Source organism: Pristiophorus japonicus, chromosome 11, assembly GCF_044704955.1.
Source record: "Pristiophorus japonicus isolate sPriJap1 chromosome 11, sPriJap1.hap1, whole genome shotgun sequence".
In the NCBI taxonomy this organism is placed as follows: Eukaryota; Metazoa; Chordata; class Chondrichthyes; family Pristiophoridae; genus Pristiophorus; species Pristiophorus japonicus.
In genome coordinates this window covers 85,300,981-85,326,221 of record NC_091987.1, presented here as the reverse complement: position 1 = coordinate 85,326,221, position 25,241 = coordinate 85,300,981, and the positions used below count along the sequence as shown (strand labels likewise).

At 46.0% G+C, this 25,241-nt stretch overlaps 2 protein-coding genes, 1 long non-coding RNA gene and 1 pseudogene across 3 annotated transcripts in view; 2 read left to right on the top strand and 2 right to left on the bottom strand.

Moving 5' to 3' along the window:
• The window catches only part of LOC139276125 (NXPE family member 3-like), a 742,865-nt gene that overhangs the window by 129,115 nt on the left and 588,509 nt on the right, over positions 1-25,241 (top strand). The gene's annotated exons all lie outside the window — the stretch shown is intronic.
• The window catches only part of LOC139276130 (zinc finger protein 850-like), a 171,333-nt pseudogene that overhangs the window by 95,556 nt on the left and 50,536 nt on the right, over positions 1-25,241 (top strand).
• The window catches only part of LOC139276131 (zinc finger protein 850-like), a 94,237-nt gene continuing 74,615 nt past the window's right edge, over positions 5,620-25,241 (bottom strand). The window contains exon 4 of the mRNA XM_070893657.1: positions 5,620-6,790. Within this exon, the coding sequence (XP_070749758.1) occupies positions 5,870-6,790 (921 nt within the window). The 3' untranslated portion in view covers positions 5,620-5,869. The remainder of the gene's footprint in view (positions 6,791-25,241) is intronic.
• LOC139276135 (uncharacterized) lies at positions 17,719-20,587 on the bottom strand. The gene is made up of 2 exons (XR_011595822.1): positions 20,256-20,587; positions 17,719-18,644 (listed from the first exon to the last, which is right to left on the bottom strand). It is a non-coding gene; the product is annotated as an uncharacterized lncRNA (long non-coding RNA).

The following is a 25,241-nucleotide window of genomic DNA, read 5'->3' as shown; positions in this document are numbered from 1 at the left end:
AATATTGGAAGAGGTCGAGGAGGAAACAGTGAAAGTAACAGTCAGAAAATAGAAGACTGGAGACAGAAACAGAGCAAATTTCACTGGATAGTTGCAAGTGTTTCATTCCTTTCCAAACGAAGGACATAACCAGTGAGAGAATGAGATATTTATTTACCTCACGGCAGGTATAGGTATAGTTTCACTGTTGCCATCACTGGCACCAATTATCACACACTGGGGGTAAATCTCAGGAGCTTCTGTGTGATGGTGAGGTGATCACTGGACAATAAAGCTCCGAGACTGGTGGAGGGCTGCTCATTATCCCCAGTGTGATTTAGTCCCCTTTCCCACTGAATACTGCGGGCAGACATGGTCACCTTGGTAACAGAATGGTCAGTGTGACATCACTTTCTAAACAAGACCACACAAGACAATGGGTTATCAATAAATGGTAAAGGTATTAAACAGTCTGCAATTACATTGTGAAGAAAATGGAAATAAAATGCTGGAAAATAATTGCTGAAGATAATAATTTATCTGTGGTATTGACTAGCAAACTTTAAGAATGATGTGTTTTGTTTACACACACAAACAATGAAGTATAATGTGGATAAATGTGAGGTTATCCACTTTGGTGGTAAAAACAGAGAGACAGACTATTATCTGAATGGTGACAGATTAGGAAAAGGGAAGGTGCAACGAGACCTGGGTGTCATGGTACATCAGTCATTGAAGGTTAGCATGCAGGTACAGCAGGCGGTTAAGAAAGCAAATGGCATGTTGGCCTTCATAGCGAGGGGATTTGAATACAGGGGCAGGGAGGTGTTGCTACAGTTGTACAGGGCCTTGGTGAGGCCACACCTGGAGTATTGTGTACAGTTTTGGTCTCCTAACTTGAGGAAGGACATTCTTGCTATTGAGGGAGTGCAGCGAAGGTTCACCAGACTGATTCCCGGGATGGCGGGACTGACCTATCAAGAAAGATTGGATCAACTGGGCTTGTATTCACTGGAGTTCAGAAGAATGAGAGGGGACCTCATAGAAACGTTTAAAATTCTGACGGGTTTAGACAGGTTAGATGCAGAAAGAATGTTCCCAATGTTGGGGAAGTCCAGAACCAGGGGTCACAGTCTGAGGATAAGGGGTAAGCCATTTAGGACCGAAATGAGGAGAAACTTCTTCACCCAGAGAGTGGTGAACCTGTGGAATTCTCTACCACAGAAAGTAGTTGAGGCCAATTCACTAAATATATTCAAAAGGGAGTTAGATGAAGTCCTTACTACTCGGGGGATCAAGGGTTATGGCGAGAAAGCAGGAAGGGGGTACTGAAGTTTCATGTTCAGCCATGAACTCATTGAATGGCGGTGTAGGCTAGAAGGGCTGAATGGCCTGCTCCTGCACCTATTTTCTATGTTTCTATATATATATATATATATAGTAAAGGCTCTGTGTGCGCGCTTTTCAGTTGTTCTGCTACACCCGATGTAGAAATTTTCTGTGGACTTTTGGTCCCTGCGGCAGCCTATCCGGCGGTGCTTGCTGGGTCAGGATATAAAGAGACTGCGCGCTGTTCCTCCTCCCACTGCCTGGGGGAATGGGGCAGATATTTAAAGGGGCAGTGACTCCACTGTCTCTGCCTATTTATAGTTAAAGGGACAGTCCAGTTTATCTTGGGGTGTCGGAGGACTTCACTAACAGAGCTCCCATTAACAGTCGCTCCCTTCTGTACTGTGCAGTGATTGTAAAGCTGTTTATTTCAGTGACTTGAGCCTTTCTAAAATGTCTCACTGTTTTTGATGTTCCAGTGATAAAGGTTTCAGTTAAAAGTGGAGTAAAATTTGTTTCAAAATATTCTGTTCTTACCCTCCCTCAACCCCCCCAAATTTTAGAACACTCTGCAGTACTGACTGGGAAGTTCCCAAGTTCGTTCCTTGATCTGGGCTGTAAGTTGATCTCAGCCAAGGTAGCAGTTCAAGGGTTATAATTGTCCTCAGTACCACTGGTACCTAAATATGAGTAAAAATCAGCCAGTGTCCCTGCTCTTCATACCGATCCAGTGACCTCAACTGGGAAGTGCGTGGATGTCATCTGAGGACAGGATTTGAGGCTGTGATGCCTACCACAGTGGAAATCCTGCTGGCACTCATTGAGTCACCTGACGGTGAGGCACTAGAGGTTAACTAATGTCTGTGGAATTGCACACAGCCAGATTCAGCATTTTCTGGAGATAAAAAATCTCAGATGCTGAAAGGAATGTTGATTTTAGACAGTGAGGATGGAGGGAGAATGTCTAGAATAAGGAGGGACAGGAGGGGACAGAATGTTCTGTCGAATCTAGAATTGTCTGTTCTGAATTTCTATCCTGTATTTAAAGTAACAATGTTTGTAACCACCATTTATTTGCAGGGTATTAGAAGGGAAGGATCTGCAGCTGGGAAACTCAATCCAAACATCACGTCAAGATTCGACAGATTCCCGGATTGATCAGGATCACCTTATCATCAGCCTTTGTAAAAACACCAATCACAACGGGGAGAAACAGGACACATGTTGTGTGTGTGGATACACCTTCAATCAATCGTTCAGCCTGTGAGACTCGTGCACCCACCTGACTCAACACTGTAAATGTGGGGACAGTGGGAATGGATGGTGTTGTACATGGAAAGTGATTCAGTCGCTCAACTCAGCAACTGACGTTCGAGGAGTTAGATAGCAGACTTTCTCCTGTGAATATAAAGCTGGTTTATTGGGCTGTGATGTGTTTACTTATTCATCTTGTTGACTCTAAACCATCGCCAATTATTTGATGTGATCAGTTTATATGTACATATTTTTAAAAATACATTTGCTGAGTGGATTCAAATACAAATTGAAACCAGGTTTGCAGGCGTGATGCTCCAATCACACAGCGAAGGTGAGAGAGATGCTGTGAGGCACATGCTAAGTCCAGTATCTGAAAGTGAGTAACAGACTGGGTTTTATGTTTAGTGATCCTGGGCGTGTTACCAACACCTTCCCTGGATACCAAGGCTAGGAGAGGCACTCTGGAAGGTATGGGGAACTGGGACTTGTCCCAGAGAGTAACCGAAGATATGAGAACTGAAATAACCTCGAGTTAAAAAGGAGAAAAGGCCCAAAATGGTGCAGTTGGTAACAGAACATAAATCAGTCTCCTCTTATAGTGGAGACATCAAATATTGATACACTTTGTTATTTGAAATATCAAACTATTAAACTCCAGCCTAGTTATAGGGGTTATTAACATCAGCAGAAACAAACCCCAACTGACAGAATGAACACGATTCAGTCAGGATGCGATTAACAGCAATTACAGTAGAATCCAACTCCTGCAGTCACTTGTGAACTCGTTGGTATCTCAGCAGGTGGGATGACCGAGTGAATCCCTTCCCACATACAGAGCAGGTGAATGGCCTCTCCCCGGTGTGACTGTGACGATGCATTTCCAGTTTATAAGGTTGGGTTCAGTTCTGCACCCACTGTGCGCAGATGAGAATAAAATCAATGAGCTGTTCATTTTCTCTGCTGGATACTGGGCCTTCTGTGCTGGCCCAATAGGGTGAGCCCGGGCTAGCCCAATAGGGTGAGCCTGGGCTGGACCAATAGGGTGATGTAATGACCAGAACTGTGTGAGTACTCCAGCTGTGTCCTAACTAGTGTTTTACACAGTTCGAGCATAACCTCCAGAGGGAGGTGGGAGTCTGGAACTTACTGCCTGAAAGAGCAGCAGAGGCAGAAACCCTCATCGCATTTACAAAAGTACTTGGATATGCACTGGAAGTGCGTTAACCTACAGGGCTACGGACCAAGAGCTGGAAAGTGGGATTAGGCTGGATAGCTCTTTTTTGGCTGCACAGACATGATGGGCCGAATGGCCTCGTTCTGTGTTGTAAACTGCTATGATTCTGTGTCACCAATCCTCTCCTGTCTGATATAATGTTGCGAAGCACAGTGGAAGGCCAGAAGATTGGGAAATTTTTAGAAACCAGCAAAGGACGACTAAAAAAATGATAAAGACAGAGAAGATAGCATATGAGAGCAAACTAGCAAGAAATATAAAAACAGACAAGTAAGAGCTTCTACAGGTATATAAAATGGAAACATGCGGCTAAAGTAAATGTTGGTCCCTTAGAGGATGAGACTGGAGAATTAATAATGGGAAACACGAAAATGGCAGAGATTTTGAACAAATATTTTGTATTGTTCTTCACAGCAGAGGACACTAAAAACATCCCAACAGTTGGTAATCAAGGAGCTATTGCGGTGGTGAGGGGGGACTTAAAACAGTCACTGTCACTAGAGATAAAGTACTCAGCAAACAAATGGGACTAAAGGTGGACAAGTCCCCTGGACCTGATAGCATGCATCCTAGGGTCTTAAAAGAAGTGGCTGCAGAGATAGTGGATGCACTGGTTGTAATCTACCAAAATTCCCTGAATTCTGGAGAGGTCCCAGCGGACTGGAAAACTACAAATGTAACACCCCTATTCAAGTAAGGAGGGAGGCAGAGGGCAGGGAACCATAGACCAGTTAGCCTACCATCTCAGTGGGAAAATACTGGAGTCCAGCATTAAGGAAGTAGTAGCAGGACATTTAGAAAATCATACCACACTCAGGCAGTCAGCATGGTTTTATGAAAGGGAAATCATGTTTTGACAAATTTGCTGGAGTTGTTTGAAGATGTAACGAGCAGAGTGGATAAAGGAGAACCAGTTGATGTTCTTTATTTGCATTTCCAGAAAACATTCGAGAAGGTGTCACACAAAAGGTTACTGCACAAGGTAAGAGCTCAAGGGGTTGGGGGCAATATATCAGAATGGATAGAGGATTGGCTACCTAACAGGAAACAGAGTCAGCATAAATGGGTCATTTTTCGGTTGGCAAACTGTAACTAGTGGGGTGCCGCAGGGATCAGTGCTGGGGCTTCAACAACTTACAATTTATATTAATGACTTGGATGAAGGGACTGAGTGTAACATAGCCAAATTTTCTGATGATACAAAGATAGGTTGTTGTGAGGAGGACGCAAAGAATCTACAAAGGGATATAGATAGGCTCAATGAGTGGGCAAAAATCTGGCAGATGGACTATAATGTGGTAAAATGTCAGGTTATCCCCTTTGGTAGGAAAAATAAAAAAGCAAATTATTATTTAAATGGAGACAATTACAAAATGCTGTAGTGCAGAGGGATCTAGGGGTTCTTGTACATGAAACTCAAAAGATTAGCATGCAGGTAAAGCAAGTAATCAGAAGGCAAATGGAATGCTGGCCTTTATTTCAAGGGGGATGGAGTATGAAAGTAGGGAAGTCCTGCTACAATTGTACAGGGCGTTGGTAACACCACACCTGGAGTACTGCGCACAGTTTTGGTCTGGACTTGTCTCCATTCCCGTGCCAAGGGGATTGCTACACCAGACGGGAGGGGCAACATTTGGGGACACGGATTCCCCACTAATTCCCATTCCCCTTCTTTCTGGTGGATAATGGAGGGGCCACTGTGTGGAATGTGCAAGTCAGTAAGAATTGTCAGCAAGCTCTTTCTAATTGGAGATTTTATTCAGTGGAAACTTTCACACACTTTTGCAGATTTTGTACCAAAGATCAGTTTAGGATTAAAGTAAAAGTTCATAATTTTATTGTAAACTGAATTTCTGTTGAGAGTCACTGAATTAAGGGGAAAGATAACACACAGCGTTTCTTAAATGGACACTGCAGCCCCGAGAACACAATCAGCAATATATCCAGAATATTAAAGTCCAGCCCAGTTATAGGGTTATCAGCAGAAACAAACCCCAACTGTCAGAATGAACATGGTTCAGTCGGGATGTGATTAACAGCAGCAATAACAGCAGATTCCAACTCCTGCAGTCACTTGTGAACTCGCTGGTGTGTCAGCAGGTGGGATGACCGAGTGAATCGCTTCCCACACTCAGAGCAGGTGAATGGCCTCTCCCCAGTGTGAACTCGCTGGTGTGTCAGCAGGGTGGATGACCGAGTGAATCGCTTCCCACACTCAGAGCAGGTGAACGGCCTCTCCCCAGTGCGAACTCGCTGGTGTTTCACCAGGTCGGATGAAGAAGTGAATCCCTTTCCACACTCAGAGCAGGTAAATGGCCTCTCCCCAGTGTGAACTCGCTGGTGTATCAGCAGGTGGGATGACTGACTGAATCCCTTCCCACACTCAGAGCAGGTGAACGGCCTCTCCCCAGTGTGAACTCGCTGGTGTCTCAGCAGGTGGGATGACCGAGTGAATCGCTTCCCACACTCAGAGCAGGTGAATGGCCTCTCCCCAGTGTGACCTCGCTGGTGTTGCACCAAGTCGGATGATGTAGTGAATCCCTTCCCACATTCAGAGCAGGTGAATGGCCTCTCCCCAGTGTGAACTCGTTGGTGAGCTACAAGGTTGGATGACTGAGTGAATCCCTTCCCACATTCAGAGCAGGTGAATGGCCTCTCCCCAGTGTGAACTCGCTGGTGAGCTACAAGTTTGGATGACTGAGTGAATCCCTTCCCACATTCAGAGCAGGTGAATGGCCTCTCCCCAGTGTGAACTCGCTGGTGAACAACAAGGTCGGATGACTGAGTGAATCCCTTCCCACACTCAGAGCAGGTGAACGACCTCTCCCCAGTGTGAACTCGCTGGTGTATCAGCAGGGTGGATGACCGAGTGAATCCCTTCCCACACTCAGAGCAGGTGAACGGCCTTTCCCCAGTGTGATTGCGTCGATGAATTTCCAGCTCAGATGGTGATCTGAATACCTTCCCACAGCCACCACATTTCCACGGTTTCTCCATGGTGCGGGTATCCTTGTGACTCTCCATGGTTGGACGATGGGTTGAAGCCTCGTCCACGCACAAAACACATTTACAGTTTCTCCGTACGGTGAATAGTGCGAAGTTTTTTCAGGCTGTATAACTGCTTAAAGCTCTTTCCACAGGCAGTGCACTGGAACACTCACTCGGGTGTGTGTGTGTCTTGGTGCCTTTCCAGTCACACTGACATTTGAAATCTTTTCCCACAGGCAGAAGAGGCAAACAATTCTCCTTCCACTTTCAAAGGCCGATGATATTCAGGTCCTGAAGAATCGATTGACTCCGTCAGATCTTGACGTGATGTTTGGTTTGTGTTTCCTGTCTGAAAATCTCCCCTTCCAATATTCTGTAAAAGGAGATAATAAAACTCATCACGGTCAGTACAAGACAGAAATTCAGAATAGACAATCTAGGGACCAAGTTTCGACAGGAGTTGCTCCTATTTTTTTGGAACAACTAGTTTTTTTTTTGAGTATCCTAGAAATCGCAATTCTCCCCATTTAGTTTGCTCCAGTTTCAGTCGGTTAGTTCAGTTTTTTTTTGAGTTCAGTTTCTTTTTGGTTCAGTTTTCTTTTCCAAAAGAGGGCGTTACCAGCCACTTACGCCTGTTTTGGCCATTTCAGTAAGTTTCGACAGCGAAAAGTTACTCCAAACTAACTTAGGCCTGAGTCAATGTCCACTTTGATATGCTCAGAAAAACCTTGCGGACACTTTAGCAATCAGGCGCAGGTAGCCAGAGTTAAGGGGAGGGAGAAGTGAAGTTAGAGGATTTTCCAAACATTTCACTTTTAAAAATAAAGAAGCATCATCAATAATAAATGATCAATAAATGATCAATAAATCAATCAATAAATAAAATTAAAAAATCAATAAATAAAAAATTATAAGTTCCTACCTCACCTACTGCAGCACCTATGCGTTGGGGAGCACCGGGAGCCCTCCAGCAGCACACGGCCCACACTCAGCCCTGCCTGCCTGATTACATTTTCAAGGGGAAGAGCTCGGGTGTGCCCCGCCGTCGAGGAGGTGGTCCGGTGGGGCCCGCTGCCGAGGAGGTGGTCGGGCGGCCCCATCGCGGAGGTGTTTAGGCGGGCCGGCGAGGAGGCCTTGAGGTAAGAGCAGTGGTGGCGAGGTCCGAGGTTGGGCAGCGGCGAGGCGAGGGGTGGTGAGGCGAGGTCCGAGGTTGGGCAGCAGCGAGGCGAGGGACGGTGAGGCGAGGCCCGGGTTTAGGCAGCAGCGAGGTGAGGGACGGTGAGGCAGGCAGGCCACTCGGCCAGGGATAGGGTCACCCGGAGCCACGATGCGCTGGGAGGGCCAGGAACTACTGCACATGTGCACAGACTCCACTGCGCACGCGCGCCGCTGCCGGGACCTTTTTCGGCGAAGGGCTGTAGCTCCGCCCCCCACTGCTTCTGCTGCGCTGCACCCAGTCCAAAGCAGGCCTGATCATCGTGGAGAATCCCGAGGCAAGTATTAGGTGCGCTTTTCCTTCTAGAAAGTCGACGGACCTCTCGGAGGTGCACCATTCTACTGGTCGGTCGAAACTTGGCTCCCGAGTTTCCGTGGAACATTCTTTCCTCTCTTGTTCTTCGAAACCTGTAAATCCCTGTCCCACACATTGTCCCTCCTGCTGTGCTGAAATCCAAAACCATCGCACATTTCTAGACTGTTTCTCCTCCACTCCTAGTTTTCACCACTAATACTGGCTGGGTTCAGTTCTACACTCACTGGTTCCCCTCCCTCTCCTCCCTTGAAGGTGCTGACTCTGGTTGGGTTCAGTTCTACATTCACTGGTTCCCCTCCCTCTCCTCCCCTGAAGGTGCTGACTCTGGCTGGGTTCAGTTCTACATTCACTGGTTCCCCTCCCTCTCCTCCCCTGAAGGTGCTGACTCTGGCTGGGTTCAGTTCTACATTCACCAGGTTCTCTCCAGTAGTGACCTATGTGCCCAATCTCCCTGTGTGAACCTCAACAGTGAGTGTCGACAGGCTATTCCACTGTCCTCACACGTGCATTTTCCAGCAGGGTCACTGGACCCTCCTCCCAATTACTCAGTTTCTAAACGATAAGCGGATAAGGGGTTATGAGGAGTGGGCAGAGAACATAATAACATAAGAAATAGGAACAGGAGTAGGCCATACAGCCCCACGAGCCTACTCTGCCATTCAATAAGATCATGGCTGATTCGAGCATGGACTCAGCTCCACTTACCCGCCCGCTCCCTATAACCCCTTATCGGTTAAGATACTGTTTATTTCTGTCTTAAATTTATTCAATGGCCCGGCTTCCATACCTCTCTGAGGCAGCAAATTCCACAGATTTACAACCCTCTGAGAGAAGAAATTTCTCCTCGTCACAGTTTTAAATGGGCGGCCCCTTATTCTAAGATTATGCCCTCTAGTTCTAGTCTCCCCCATCAGTAGAAACATCCTCTCTGCATTCACCTTGTCAAGCCCCCTCATAAATCTTATATGTTTCGATAAGGTCACCTCTCATTCTTCTGAATTCCAATGAGTAGAGGCCCAACCTACTCAACCTTTCCTCATAAGTCAACCCCCTCATCCACGGAATCAACCTTGTGAACCTTCTCTGAACTGCCCCCAAAGCAAGTATATCCTTTCGTAAAATTGGAAGCCAAAACTGCACACAGCATTCTTGGTGTGGCCTCATCAATACCTTATATAGCTGTAGCAAGACTTCCCAGCTTTTATACTCCATCCCCTTTGCAATAAAGGCCAAGATACCATTGGTCTTCCTGATCACTTGCTGTTTCGGCATACTATCCTTTTGTGATTCGTGCACAAGTACCCCAGGTCCTGCTGTACTGCGGCACTTTGCAATCTTTCTCCATTTAAATAATAACTTGCTCTTTCATTTTTTTCTGCCAAAGTGCATGACCTCACACTTTCCACATTATACTCCAGCTGCCAAATTTTCGCTCACGCACTTAGCCTGTCTATGTCGTTTTGCAGATTTTGTGTGTCCTCCTCACACATTGCTTTTCCTCTCATCTTGGTATCATCAGCAAATTTCGCTACGTTACAATCAGTCCCTTCTTCCAAGTCATTAGTGTTGATTGTAAATAGTTGGGGTCCCAATACTGATCCCTGCGGCACCCCACTAGTTACTAGTTGCCAACCCAAGAACGAACCATTTATCCCTACTCTCTGTTTTCTGTTAGTTAACCAATCGTCTATCCATGCTAATATATTGCTCCCAACCTCCTCAATATTTCCTCATAAGTTCACACACTCATCTCTGAAATCAACCTCGTGAACCTTCTCTGAACTGCTGCCTCTCTCCTCCCCTTAAGATGCTAACTTTGGCTGGTTTTAGTTCTGCACTCACTGGTTCCCCTCCCTCCCCTGAAGATGCTGACTCTGGCTGGTTTTAGTTCTGCACGCACTGGTTAACATAAGAAATAGGAGCAGAAGTAGGCTATACGGCCCCTCGAGCCTGCTCCGCCATTTAATACGATTATTCGTGATCCGATCATGGACTCAGGTCCATTTGCCCGCCCGATCCCCATAACCCCTTATCGTTTAAGAAACTGTCTATTTCTGTCTTAAATTTATACAAATGTCCCAGCTTCCACAGCTCTCTGAGGCAGCAAATTCCACAGATTTACAACCCTTAGAGAAGAAATTTCTCCTCATCTCAGTTTTAAATGGGCGGCCCCTTATTCCAAGATTATGCCCCAAGTTCTAGTCTCTCCTATCAGTGGAAACATCCTCTCTGCATCCACCTTGTCGAGCCCCCTCATAATTGTATGTGTTTCGATAAGATCACCTCTCATTCTTCTGAATTCCAATGAGTAGAGGCCCAACCTACTCAACCTTTCCTTATAAGTCAACTCCCTCATCTCCGGAATCAACCTTGTGAACCCTCTCTGAACTGCCTCCAAAGCAAGTATATCCTTTCTTCAATATGGAAGCCAAAAGTGCACGCAGTATTCCAGGTGTGGCCTCACCAATACTCTGTACAACTGTAGATAGACTTCCCTGCTTTTATACTCCATCCCCTTTGCAATAAAGGTCAAGATTCCATTGACCTTCCTGATCACTTGCTGTACCTGCATACTAACCTTTTGTATTTCATGCACAAGTACCCCCCAGGTCCCACTGTACTGCAGCACGTTGCAATTTTTCTGCATTTAAATAACAACTTGCTCTTTGATTTTTTTTCTGCCAAAGTGCGTGACCTCACACTTTGCAATATTATACTCCATCTCCCAAATTTTTGCCCATTCCCTAAGCTTCTGTCCTTTTGCAGATTTTGTGTGTCCTCCTCACTCATTGCTTTTCCTCCCATCTTTATATCGTCAGCAAACTTGGCTATGTTACACTCGGTTCCTTGTTCCAAGTCGTTAATATAGATTGTAAATAGCTGGGGTCCCAGCACTGATCCCTGCGGCAACCGACTAGTTACTGATTGCCAAACCGAGAATGAACCATTTATCCTGACTCTCTGTTTTCTGTTAGTTAGCCAATCCCCTATCCATGCTGATATATTGCCCCCATCCTCAACATTTCCTCATAAGAACCCCCTCATCTCCGGAATCAACCTCGTGAACCTTCTCTGAATTGCCTCCCCTCTCCTCCCCTGAAGATGCTGACTCTGTCTGGTTTCAGTTCTGCACTCACTGGTTCCCCTCCCACTCCTCCCCTGAAGGTGCTGACTCTGGCAGGGTTCAGTTCTACACTCACTGGTTCCCCTCCCACTCCTCCCCTGAAGGTGCTGACTCTAGCTGGGTTCAGTTCTACACTCACTGGTTCCCCTTCCCTGAAGGTGCTGACTCTGGCTGGGTTCAGTTTTAGACTCACTGGTTCCCCTCTCTCTCTTCCCTGAAGGTGCTGACTCTGGCTGGGTTCAGTTTTAGACTCACTGGTTCCCCTTCCCTGAAGGTGCTGACTCTGGCTGGGTTTAGTTTTAGACTCACTGGTTCCCCTCTCTCTCTTCCCTGAAGGTGCTGACTCTGGCTGGGTTCAGTTTTAGACTCACTGATTCCCCTCTCCTGAAGGTGCTGACTCTGGCTGAGTTCAGTTGTATACTCGCATGTTCCCCTCCCTCCCATCCGCCTCTTCCCTGAAGGCGCTAACTCTGGCTGTGTTCAATTTCACATTCACTGTTTCCCCTCCCTCCCCTCTCCAGCAGGCAGAGTTTAGGGAGCTAGCAGGGAGATTAAAAAGCAGGACCTCAAAAGGTAGTAATCTCTGCATTACTCCCAGTGCCACGAGCTAGTGAGTACAGAAATAGGAGGATAGAGCAGATGAATGCGTGGCTGGAGAGATGGTGCAAGAGGGAGGGCTTTAGATTCCTGACACATTGGGACCACTTCTGGGGGAGGTGGGACCTGTACAAACCGAATGGGTTGCACCTCAACAGAGCTGGGACCAATATCCTTGTGGGAGGGTGGGGGGGTTTGCTAGTGTTGTTGGGGCGGGTTTAAACTAGCTTGGCAGGAGGATGGGAACCTGACAATAGATTCAGCAGGGAGGGGAGCAAAGCTGGAATTAGAAAGCAAAAATAAAGAAAGTGAGTTTGAAGGAGAGAGGAAACAAGCAGGAAAAAAGGGTAAAAAAAAAACTTAAAGGCACTTTGTCTAAATGCACGTAGCATTTGTAACAAAATAGATAAGTTGACGGAACAAATTGAGACAAATGGGTATGATCTGATAGCCATTACAGAGACGTGGTTACAAGGACCAGGAATTAAATATTCAGGGGTACTTGACAATCCGGAAGGACAGACAGAAAGGAAAAGGAGGTGGGGTAGCTCTATTGATAAAGGATGGAATCACTGCAATAGTAAAAAAACGATATTGTCTCAAATGATAAGGATGTTGAAACAGTTTGGGTGGAAATAAGGAACAATAAGGGGAAAAGGTCACTGGTGGGCATAGTCTATAGGCCCCCGAACAGTAGCAACTCTGTTGGTCGCAGCGTAAACCAGGAAATAGTGGGGGCTTGTAAAAAGGGAACAACAATAATCATAGGTGATTTTAATCTCCATATTGATTGGATAAATCAAATTGGTCAGGGCAGCCTTGAGGAGGAGTTCATGGAGTGCATAAGGGACAGGTTCCTTGAGCAGTATGTAACGGAACCAACCAGGGAGCAGGCTATCTTAGATTTGGTCCTGTGTAATGAGACAGGATTAATAAACAATCTCCTAGTAAAGGATCTCCTCGGAATGAGTGATCAGAGTATGACTGAATTTCAAATTCAGATGGAGGGTGAGAAAGTTGGATTTCTAACCAGCGTACTAAGCTTAAATAAAGAAGACTATAAAGGTATGAGGGCAGAGTTGGGTAACTTGGACTGGGAAAATAGATTAAAGTGCAGGACGGTTGATGAACAATGGTGTACATTTAAGGAGATATTTCACAACTCTCAAGAAAAATCTATTCCAGTGAGGAGGAAAAGGTGCAAGAGAAAATAGAGCCATCCATGGCTAGCTAAAGAAATAAAGGCCGTTATCCATTAAAAACAGGGCATACAAAGTGACCAAATCTAGCGGGACGACAGAAAACTGGGAAGCTTTTAAAAACCAGCAAAGAATACCTAAAAAATGAGTAAGAAAGGGAAGATAGACTGTGAAAGTAAACTAGCACAAAATATAAAAACAGATAACAAGAGTTTCTATAGGTATATAAAAAGGAAAAGAGTGGCTAAAGTAATTGTTGTTCCTTTAGAGGACGAGACCAGGAAATTAGTAACGGGGAACAGGGAGATGGCAGAAACTCTGAACAAATATTTTGTATTCAGTCTTTACGGTAGAGGACACTAATATTCCAACAGTGGATAGTCAAGGGGATACGGGGGGGGTGGGAGGGGGAGGAACTTAACACAATCACTAAGGAGGTGGTACTCAGTAAGATAATGGGATTAAAGGCAGATAAAACCCCTGGACCTGATGGCTTGTATCCTAGAGTCTTAAGAGAAGTAGCGGCAGGGATTGTGGATGCATTGGTTGTAATTTACCAAAATTCCCTGGATTCTGGGGAGGTCCCAGCAGATTGGAAAACTGCAAATGTAATGCCCCTATTTCAAAAAGGAGGCAGACAAAAAGCAGGAAACTATAGACCAGTTAGCCTAATATCTGTGATTGGGAAAATGTTGGATCCATTATTAAAGAAGCAAAATTCAGTCATGCAAAGTCAGCATGGATTTATGAAGGGGAAGTCATGTTTGACAAATTTGCTGGAATTCTTTGGGGATGTAACGAACCGGGTGAATAAGGGGGAACCAGTGGATGTGGTGTATTTGGATTTCCAGAAGGCATTTGACAAGTTGCCACATAAAAGGTTACTGCACAAGATAAAAGTCCACGGGCACGGGGGTAATATATTAGCATGGATAGAGGATTGGCTAACTAACAGAGAACAGAGAACAGAGAATCAGGATAAATGGTTCATTCTCTGGATGGCAACCAGTAACTAGTGGGGTGCCACAGGGACCAGTGCTGGGACCCCAACTATTTACATTCTATATTAACGATTTGGAAGAAGGGACTGAGTGTAACGTAGCCAAGTTTGCCGACGATACAAAGATGGGAGGACAAGTAAAATCTGCAAAAGGACACAGAGAGGCTCAGTGAGCGGGCAAAAATTTGGCAGATGGAGTATAATGTTAGAAAGTGTGAGGTCATGCACTTTGGCAGAAAAAAAATCAAAGAGCAAGTTATTATTTAAATGGAGACAGATTGCAAAGTGCCACAGTACAGTGGGACCTAGGGATACTTGTGCATGAAACACAAAAGGATAGTATGCAGGTACAGCAAGTGATCAGGAAGGCCAATGGAATGGAGTTTAAAAGCAGGGAAGTCTTGCTACAGTTGTACAACGTATTGGTGAGGCCACACCTGGAATACTGCGTGCAGTTTTGGTTTCCATATTTACGAAAGGATATACTTGCTTTGGAGGCAGTTCAGAGAATGTTCACTAGGTTGATTCCGTGAATGAGGGAGAAAGGTTGAGTAGGTTGGGCCTCTACTCATTGGAATTCAAAAGAATGAGAGGTGATCTTATCAAAATGTATAAGATATAAGCGGGCTTGTAAAGGTGGATGCAGAGAGGATGTTTCCACTGATGGGGGAGACTAGAACTGGAAGGCATGATCTTAGAATAAGAGGCCGTCAATTTAAAACAGAGATGAGGAGAAATTTCTACTATCAGAGGGTTGTAAATCTGTGGAATTCACTGCCTCAGAGAGCTGTAGAAGCTGGGACATTGAATAAATTTAAGACAGAAATAGAGAGTTTCTTAAATGATAAGGGGATAAGAAGTTATGGGAAGCGGGCAGGGAAGTGGAGCTGAGTCCATGATCAGATCAGCCATGATCTTATTGAATGGTGGAGCAGGCTCGAGCAGCTGTATGGCCTACTCCTGCTCCTATTTCTTCTGTTCTTATAAGGTGCTGTCTCTCTCTGGGTTCAGTTCCACAATCACTGGTTCCCCTCCCCTGAAGGTGCTGACTCTGGCTGGGTTCAGTTCTACACTCACTGGTTCCCCTCCCCTGAAGGTGCTGACTCTGGCTGGGTTCAGTTCGAGACAGACATCATTCACTGAGTTCCTGCATCAAAATGGCCGCGCACGCGCTATTCTGCTCACTGAATCAAGATGGCCGACCGTTGAACCTGCCTTCCTGCACCAAGATGGCCGCCGATAGCTTGGGCCTGTGACCAGGAGAAAGCCCGTAAGCTGCAACTGCCGATATTCCGGTTATTGTTCCGGGCTTGCGGCGGGCACCGGTTGTTCATGAAGCCTCCCCGGCTCCCCGCTGGTCCATTATTCCGCTCTGTCCCGCTGAAAAGGACACTTCTGTGGAGCCCGTCTAAAATGTGCCTCCTCCGCCATTAAACGACCGGCGCCTGCGCACTGAGCTCCTGTCGTCTGGGTAAGGCACATTCTCGCCTGCGGGGCATGCTGGGTACATAAGACCATGAGAAATCGGAGCAAGAGTGGGCCACCCGGACCTGCTCCCCATTCAGTAAGATCTTGGCGGGTCTGATCATAGACTCAGCTCCCCAGAACCCTTTACTCCCGAACCACACCTAGAGGACTGTGCACAGTTTTGGTCTCCTTATCTAAGGAAGGATATATTTGCCTTGCTTAGATACAGAGTAAAGCTTCCTCAACACAGTTCCACCAGACATTCCAAGGGCAAGTGCAACACAAGTTAAATACGAAGTATATCTCCCTCTAACCTGTCCCAAGCATTCCACAGTAGATACTGCATTGGTTAGATAGAAACATAGAAAATAGGTGCAGGAGTAGGCCATTCGGCCCTTCTAGCCTGCACCGCCATTCAATGAGTTCATGGCTGAACATTCAACTTCAGTACCCCATTCCTGCTTTCTCACCATACCCCTTGATCCCCCTAGTAGTATGGACCTCATCTAACTCCTTTTTGAATATATTTAGTGAATTGGCCTCAACAACTTTCTGTGGTAGAAAATTCCACAGGTTCACCACTCTCTGGCTGAAGAAGTTCCTCCGCATCTCGGTCCTAAATGGCTTACCCCTTATCCTTAGACTGTGACCTCTGGTTCTGGACTTCCCCAACATTGGGAACATTCTTCCTGCATCTAACCTGTCTAACCCCGTCAGAATTTTAAATGTTTCTATGAGGTCCCCTCTCATTCTTCTGAACTCCAGTGAATACAAGCCCAGTTGATCCAGTCTTTCTTGATAGGTCAGTCCCGCCATCCCGGGAATCAGTCTGGTGAACCTTCGCTGCACTCCCTCAATAACAAGAATGTCCTTCCTCAGGTTAGGAGACCAAAACTGTACACAATACTACAGGTGTGGCCTCACCAATGCCCTGTACAACTGTAGCAACACCTCCCTGCCCCTGTACTCAAGTCCCCTTGCTATGAAGGCCAACATGCCATTTGCTTTACAGAGTAAAGCTCCCTCTACACAGTCCCAAACACTCCCAGCGTAGGTACAGCATGGGTTAGATACAAAGTTAATCTCCCTCTATGCTGTCCCATCAAACAGTCTCACAACAGGCACAGCACGGGTTAGTCAAAGAGTAAAGCTCCCCATGGACTGATCCATCAAACACTCCCATCGCAGGTACAGCACGGGATAGATACAGAGTAAAACTCCCTCTACACTGCCCCATCAACCACTCCCAGGGTAGGTAAAGCACGGGTTAGATACAGAGTAAATATACCTCTATATTGTTCCATCAAACACATCCAGGGTGTGAGTTAGGACACGGGCAGCTGAGTTTTGGATCAACTCTAGTTTATGTAGGGTGGAATATGGGAGGAGTGCGTTGCAATATACAAGTTCAGAAGTAACAAAGGCATGGATGAGGGCTACAGCAGTGGATGAGCTGAGGCAAGAGCAGAGATGGGCGATGTTACAGAGGTGGAAAAAGGCAATCTTAGTTATGCTGCGGATATATGGTCAAAAACTGATTTCAAGGTGAAGTATGTCACCAAGGTTGCGAAGTCTGGTTCAGCCTCAGACAGAAGTTGGGGAGAGGGATGGAGTCAGTCGCTAGGAAACTGAGTTTGTGGCAATGACAATTACAAATATCAGAATATTTCGCTGCCCTTTCATGTCAAAATGTGTGGATGAGTTTTTTTAAATTAAATTGGTTCCAAAAACGGATTAACTGTTCCAGAAATTAACGGATTTCAAATCTTATGCAAACCAGTTCAATAAAGGGGTAGTTCAAAGGATTTTAGCTGAGTTTAAAGTGAGACACTGCCGTCTACTACAACCACAACTCATGTACTCAAACAGAACAAGTTTGGGGTTTGATAGAAGGTGAACTAGGTGAGAAGTGATATAAGTTAGATTAAGAAAAAGCACTAAAATGGAACAGTCGATAACAGAACATCAATTCGTCTCCTCTGATCATGGAGGAACCAAATATTCGACACAGTGTTTGAAACAAAGATAATTTATTCAATATTTATGCACAATATTAATCGCCAGCACAGGTATAGGGGTTATTAAGATCATCAGAAACAAAGAAGAGTTGCCAGAATGAACATGGTTCAGTGCCCAATGCAATCACAGTAAATCCTGTTCTATTTACAAATGCAGCCTTTCTCCTCAGCCCGTTTAAAACTGGGATGAGGAGCAATTTTTTCACTCAGAGGTTTGTAAATCTGTGGAATTCTCTGCCCCAGGGAGCAGTGGAGGCTGGTCATTGAATATATTTAAGGCGGAGATAGACAGATTTTTGAGCAATAATGGAATAAAGAGTTATGGTGAGCAGGCAGGGTGTTAAGTACTCCACAAGACTGAGTACTGTGAGTAAAAACTAATGTGATCTTAGTCTCTCTAATACAACTTCAGAGTGCCTAAGCAGCATGGCAGACAATCTTTTATACTCCCTTGCACGAGTTATGCAGGTGACCGTTGGGCTTCCAACAATTATGCCCTCTGGTGGCAAGTCTTACACAGTTACAATGTTTACATACATAACATCACGCCCTCCCAAAGTCTTTGATACAAATTATTTATAAGTTGAGACAATCCGGGGCTCTACGCTTCCTGGTTGATCGTCTGAGTTCAAACTCTGGCATGGGTGAGTTGGTCGGACTTTTGCTGCACTGCGGCACAGCTGGTCTGACAGGACTGTTGGGAACGGTGGATTCATCCTCTTGATTGATAGTGAGGTCGATTGATGATTGGGTGTGTGTTCGTGTGTCGATGATGGTGATGTCCTCCTCAGGTTGTCGGTGAACTGCAGTTTGGTCTGATCCAAATGCTTTCTGCACGTTTGTCCATTCAATAGTTTGACTACAAACACACTATTCCCCTCCTTGGCCAAGACAGTGCCAGCGACCCATTTATGACCATGACTGTAATTAAGGACAAACACAGGGTCGTTAACAGCAATGTCACATGATACAGCCACGCGATTGTGGTACATGTTTTGCCGGTGATGTCGGTTTTCCACATGATCATTTAGATTCAGGTGGACTAGGGAGAGCCTGGTTTTGAGTGCTCTCTTCATTAACAATTCTGCAGGGGGAGCCCCAGTGAGTGAGTGGGGTCGCATCGGGTAGCTGAGCAGAACCCGAGATAAGCGGGTCTGCAAGGAGCCTTCCGTCACACATTTCAAGCTCTGCTTGATAGTTTAGACTGCCCGTTCTGCTTGACCGTTGGATGCGGGCTTAAACAAGGAAGACCTGACATGCTACATGCTTGATGCCATTGCGGGTCATAAACATGATGAATTCTGAGCTGGTGAAACACGGTCCATTGGCACTGACAAGGACATCGGGCAAGCCAGGGGTGGCGAACATAGCCCAGAGGCTTTCACTGGTGGCAGTGGATGTTGGATGACACATGATTACACATTCCATCCTTTTAGAGTAAGCGTCCACTACAACTAAAAACATCTTTCCGAGAAAGGGGCCAGCAAAATCTATGTGGATCCTGGACCACAGTTTGGAGGGGGCATGACCACAGACTCAATGGAGACTCCCTTGGTGCATTGCTCAGTTGTGAGCACATGTTGCACTGGTGTACGCATGACTAAGTCCGCGTCAATGCCGGGCCATCAAACATGCGACCTGGATATAGCCTTCAGCATGATTATGCCTGGGTGGATATTGTGTAGGTCACATATAAACATTTCCCTGCCTATTTTTGGGCAAAACCACATGATTACCCCATAAGAGACAATCCAACTGCATGGAGATTTCAACTTTGCGTCAGTGTAATGGCTTAATTTCATCTTGCATTTCCCCGGAAATGGCTGACCAGCTCCCATTGAGGACGCAACCTTTTACAAGTGATAGCACAGGATCCTGGCTGGTCCAGGTCCTGATGTGGCGAGCAGTGACGGGTGACCCCTCGCTCTCAATAGCATCCATGACCAGAAGCAAGTCTGTGGGCTGCGCCATTTCCACCCCAGTAGTGGGCAATGGTAGCCGACTGAGGGCATCAGCACAGTTCTCCATGTCTGGTCTGTGGCGGATAACATAGTCATAGGCAGACAATGTTAGTGCCCATCTTTGGATGTGGGATGAAGCATTATTGTTTATACCTTTGCTTTCTGTTCACAGTGAAATGAGCAGTTTGTGGTCGGTTTCAAGCTCAAACCCAAGTCCAAATAGGTATTGGTGCATTTTCTTAATGCCATATACACATGCTGATGCCTCTTTCTCAACCATACTGTAGGCTCTTTCAGCCTTAGACAGACTTCTAGATGCATATGCAACCAGTTGAAGTTTGCCCGATACATTGGTTTGCTGTAACACACAGCTGACCCCGTACGAAGATGCATCACATGCTAACACTAATCATTTACACAGGTCATTCAGTACAAGTAACTTATTCGAACAAAGTAGGTTTCTGGCCTTCTCAAAGGCTCTCTTGTGATTTACCCCAAACCCAGTCGTCACCCCTAAGTAGCAATATGTGCAATGGTTCCAGCAAAGTGCTTAACCCAGGTGGAAAGTTACCAAAATAGCGAGGAGTCCCAGGAACGAACGCAGCTCCATCACATTCTGTGGCCTGGGTGCATTCTTGATGGCCTCTGTCTTTGAGTCCGTTGGCCTGATGCCGTCTGCCGCAATCTTTCTCCCCAAAAATTCGATCTCTGGCACCAGGAAAACACACTTGGAGCGTTTCAGCCTAAGTCCCACTCTGTCTAGTCGACTTAGAACCTCTTCCAGGTTGTGCAAGTGTTCGGTGGTGTCTCGACCGGTGATCAGGATGTCGTCTTGAACACAACGGTGCACAGAACCGATTTCAGCAGACTCTCCATGTTCCTCTGGAAGATGGCAGCAGCCGAGCGAATCCCAAAAGGGCATCTGTGGTATATAAACAGTCCTTTGTGCGTGTTGATGAACATCAATATTTTCGGAGATTCAGTCAGCTCCTGTGTCATGTAGGCGGAGGTTAGGTCCAACTTGGTGAACGACTTCCCCCCCCCCACCCCCCAACTAATGTTGCGAACAGGTCATCCACCTTGGGTAGCAGGTCCTGGTCTTGTAACGAGACTCGATTGTTACCTTGTAGTCTCAGCAGATTCTGCCCATGCCATCGCTTTTAACACCGGATCAATCAGGCAGGCCTACTCGCTGAACTCAACTGGTGATATGATTCCCTCTCGTTGAAGTCTGTCCAGCTCGATCTCGACTTTCTCCCTCATCATGTACGGAACTACTCGGACCTTGTGATGAATGGGCCTTGCATCGGGGACTAGATGGATCTGCACCTTGGCACCTGTGAAGTTGCCGATGCCTGGTTCAAATAGTGACGGAAACTTGCTCAGTACTTGGGCGCACGAGGCATCATCCACTGAAGATCGTACTTTGATGTCATCCCAGTTCTATTGAATCTTTCCCAGCCAGCTTCTGCTGAATAGCATTGGGCCATCGCCTGGTACAATCCACAGTGATAAATCATGCACAGCTCCATCATCCAATACCTTAACTGCTGCACTGTCAATGACTGGTATGAGCTTTTTGATGTAGGTGCACAGCTTTGTCTGAATTGGGCTCAGTTTGGGCCTTTGTGCCTTGTTGCCCCACAGTTTCTCAAAAGCCTTCTGGCTCATAATTGATTGACTCGCCCCCTTGTCCAACTCCATTGATACCGAAATACCATTCAATTTGACTTTCAACATGATAGGAGGGCTCTTGGTGGTGAAGGTGTGTACCCCATACACTTCTTCCTCGGCTTGAGTTGCCTCTCTTGTTTGTTCTGCGAGATCCATGCCGGATCGATCATCCTCTGCCAACTCTGCCACGTGGTGAGTTGCAGCACTCTTGCACATTCGCTGGAGGTGCCCAATTGTTTCACAGCCTTTGCACACGTAGTGGTTGAATCGACATTGATGGGCTCGATGATTACCTCTGCAGCGCCAACATGGTGTGAATGGATTTGCATTCACGCCCAATGGCGGACTCTGAGTCATCCTAGGTCTTGCAGCTGCAGGCGTGTAGGCCCTGCCATATACAGTTCTGCCTGCTAGTGACATTATTTTATGCACAGTACTTGCCGGTGAGCTTCGATGCTGGGAAGATATCTGTCTGGTATTATCGCTTGTGGATATGAATGCCTGGGCTATCGTGATAGCCTTGCTCAGGTCTAGGGATTCGGCGGACAGAAGCTTGCGAAGAATGATCTCATGGCCGATGCCAAGCACGAAATAGTCCCGCAGCATTTCCCCCAAAAATCCATCAAATTCGCAAGTTCCCACCAGGTGTCTTAGGTCGGCGACGTGACTCGCCACGTCCTGGCCCTCGGAGCGGTGGTGTGTGGGGAAGAGATACCTGGCCATTAAGACGCTCTCCTTCAACTTGGTGGTTACGAACCAGCGTACACAACTCTGTATATGTCTTCTCCGCTGGTTTTTCTGGTGCTAGCAGATTCTTGATGAGGCCGTATATTGTGGACCCACACACGATGAGGAGAATTGCCCTACGCTTGATCGCTTTATCATCCCCATCCAGCTTGTTGGCTACGAAGTACTAGTCGAGACGCTCAATGATGGCTTCCCAACTATCACCCTCTACAAATCTCTCAAAAATACCAACGGCAGCCATGACCGCATGAAAGTTTGTGATCTGTTACTCGTCGCCAATTGTTAAGTATGGAAGAACTCCACAAGACTGAGAACTGTGAGCAAAACTGATATGACCTTAGTCTCTTTAATACAACTCCAGAGCGCCTAAGCAGCATGGCAGACAACCTTTTATATTCCCTTGCACGAGGTGTGCAGGTGACCCTGGGGCCTCCAACAGTGCGCCCTCTGGTGGCAAGTCTTGCACAATTACAATGTTTACATACATAACAACCTGGATCCACATTTTCTTGTCCCAAAGTCTAATGTCCCTGTGTTTTTTCTATGAGAAATGTCGAGATGTGAAAGGAGGGAGGAAATGGGACTCGGTCAGAACGAAGGTTCCTGAAATGAACAATTCATGAGGCTGTTTTCTGATTCTCTGCATGAGGTTTATAAAAAAAAATGAAATTAAAATCGACGGGTCTAGTGACACTGCGTTGTCAATAGTAGTTTCTAACCCTAATCACTAACTCATAAACCGAACATCGTATCGACTATCCCCAACTAATAACCAGCGGGCCCAACCATTATTCCCTTGCACGAGGTGTGCAGGTGTGCAGCGCATTTGGAAAGAGGTGACATGATAGGTCCAAGTCAGCATGGATTTGTGAAAGGGAAATCATGCTTGACAAATCTTCTGGAATTTTTTGAGGATGTTTCCAGTAGAGTGGACAAGGGAGAACCAGTTGATGTGGTATATTTGGACTTTCAGAAGGCTTTCGACAAGGTCCCACACAAGAGATTAATGTGCAAAGTTAAAGCACATGGGATTGGGGGTAGTGTGCTGACGTGGATTGAGAACTGGTTGTCAGACAGGAAGCAAAGAGTAGGAGTAAATGGGTCCTTTTCAGAATGGCAGGTAGTGACTAGTGGGGTACCGCAAGGTTCTGTGCTGGGGCCCCAGCTGTTTACACTGTACATTAATGATTTGGACGAGGGGATTAAATGTAGTATCTCCAAATTTGCGGATGACACTAAGTTGGGTGGCAGTGAGAGCTGCGAGGAGGATGCTATGAGGCTGCAGAGTGACTTGGATAGGTTAGGTGAGTGGGCAAATGCATGGCAGATGAAGTATAAGATGGATAAATGTGAGGTTATCCACTTTGGTGGTAAAAACAGAGAGACAGACTATTATCTGAATGGTGACAGATTAGGAAAAGGAGAGGTGCAACGAGACCTGGGTGTCATGGTACATCAGTCATTGAAGGTTGGCATGCAGGTACAGCAGGCGGTTAAGAAAGCAAATGGCATGTTGGCCTTCATAGCGAGGGGATTTGAGTACAGGGGCAGGGAAGTGTTGCTACAGTTGTACAGGGCCTTGGTGAGGCCACACCTGGAGTATTGTGTACAGTTTTGGTCTCCTAACTTGAGGAAGGACATTTTTGCTATTGAGGGAGTGCAGCGAAGGTTCACCAGACTGATTCCCGGGATGGTGGGACTGACCCATCAAGAAAGACTGGATCAACTGGGCTTGTATTCACTGGAGTTCAGAAGAATGAGAGGGGACCTCATAGAAATGTTTAAAATTCTGACGGGTTTCGACAGGTTAGATGCAGGAAGAATGTTCCCAATGTTGGGGAAGTCCAGAACCAGGAGTCACAGTCTAAGGATAAGGGGTAAGCCATTTAAGACCAAGATGAGGAGAAACTTCTTTACCCAGAGAGTGGTGAACCTGTGGAATTCTCTACCACAGAAAGTTGTTGAGGCCAATTCACTAAATATATTCAAAAGGGAGTTAGATGAAGTCCTTACTACTAGGGGGATCAAGGGGTATGGCGAGAAAGCAGGAAGGGGGTACTGAAGTTGCATGTTCAGCCATGAACTCATTGAATGGCGGTGCAGGCTATAAGGGCCGAATGGCCTACTCCTGCACCTATTTTCTATGTTTCTATTAACCCCAATCCTAACCAACAATCACCGGCCCCAACCACTAACCCCAATACTAACCACCCCAGCCCCAACCACTAACCCCAATCCTAACGAATAATCACCAGCCCAAACCAGTAACCCCAATGCTAACCAATACTCACCGACCACAACCAGTAACCCCAATCCTAACCAATAACCACCGGCCCCAAGTATTATCCCCAATCCTAACCAATAACCACCAGCCCCAATCACGAACCCCTAAACCTATACCCAAATCCCAGCCTGTAACTAACGATTATTGACGGGGATCAATGGAGAACCTAATGCCATGATAAAGGAAGCATTTGAAACAATGATCTCGATTAAAGAAATAGTGCAATGTATGATAGTGACAAGAGATTCAATCAACGAGACCATCCAAATCAGTAATGACGATTACAAAGATCAGAATATTTCAAAGGCTGTCACATGCAATATGTGTGGAGGAGTTTAAAAAAAATCAGATCCAAAAAGGGATAACTGGTACAGAAAATAACAGATTTAAAATCTTGTGAGATATTTCTATAAAGGGGTGGGTCTGAGAACATCCAATGAGTGTAAAGTGGCACACCACAGTTCAGTCCATCACACCCACAAGCCATGTACACAAACGGAACAAGCTTGGGATTTGATATGATAGAATGCGAACTAGATGAAAACTGAAATAATCTAGTGTAAGAAAAGGCCCAAAAATAGAATAGTCAGTAACAGAACATTAATAAGTCTCTTATCATAGAGAAATCAAATATTCGACACTGTGTTGAAAAAAACTGATTTATTTCAAATGTTCCAGAATATTAAACTCAAGCCCAGTTATAGGGTTATTAATATCAGCAGAAATAAAGCACGATTGCCATAGTGAACATGATTCAGTCCTGGATGTGATTACTTCTTAGGCGGTCCCTTGTATCGAGGATGACTTGCTTCCTCACCAAAAAGGGATGAGTTCACAGGTGTTTCAATGAAG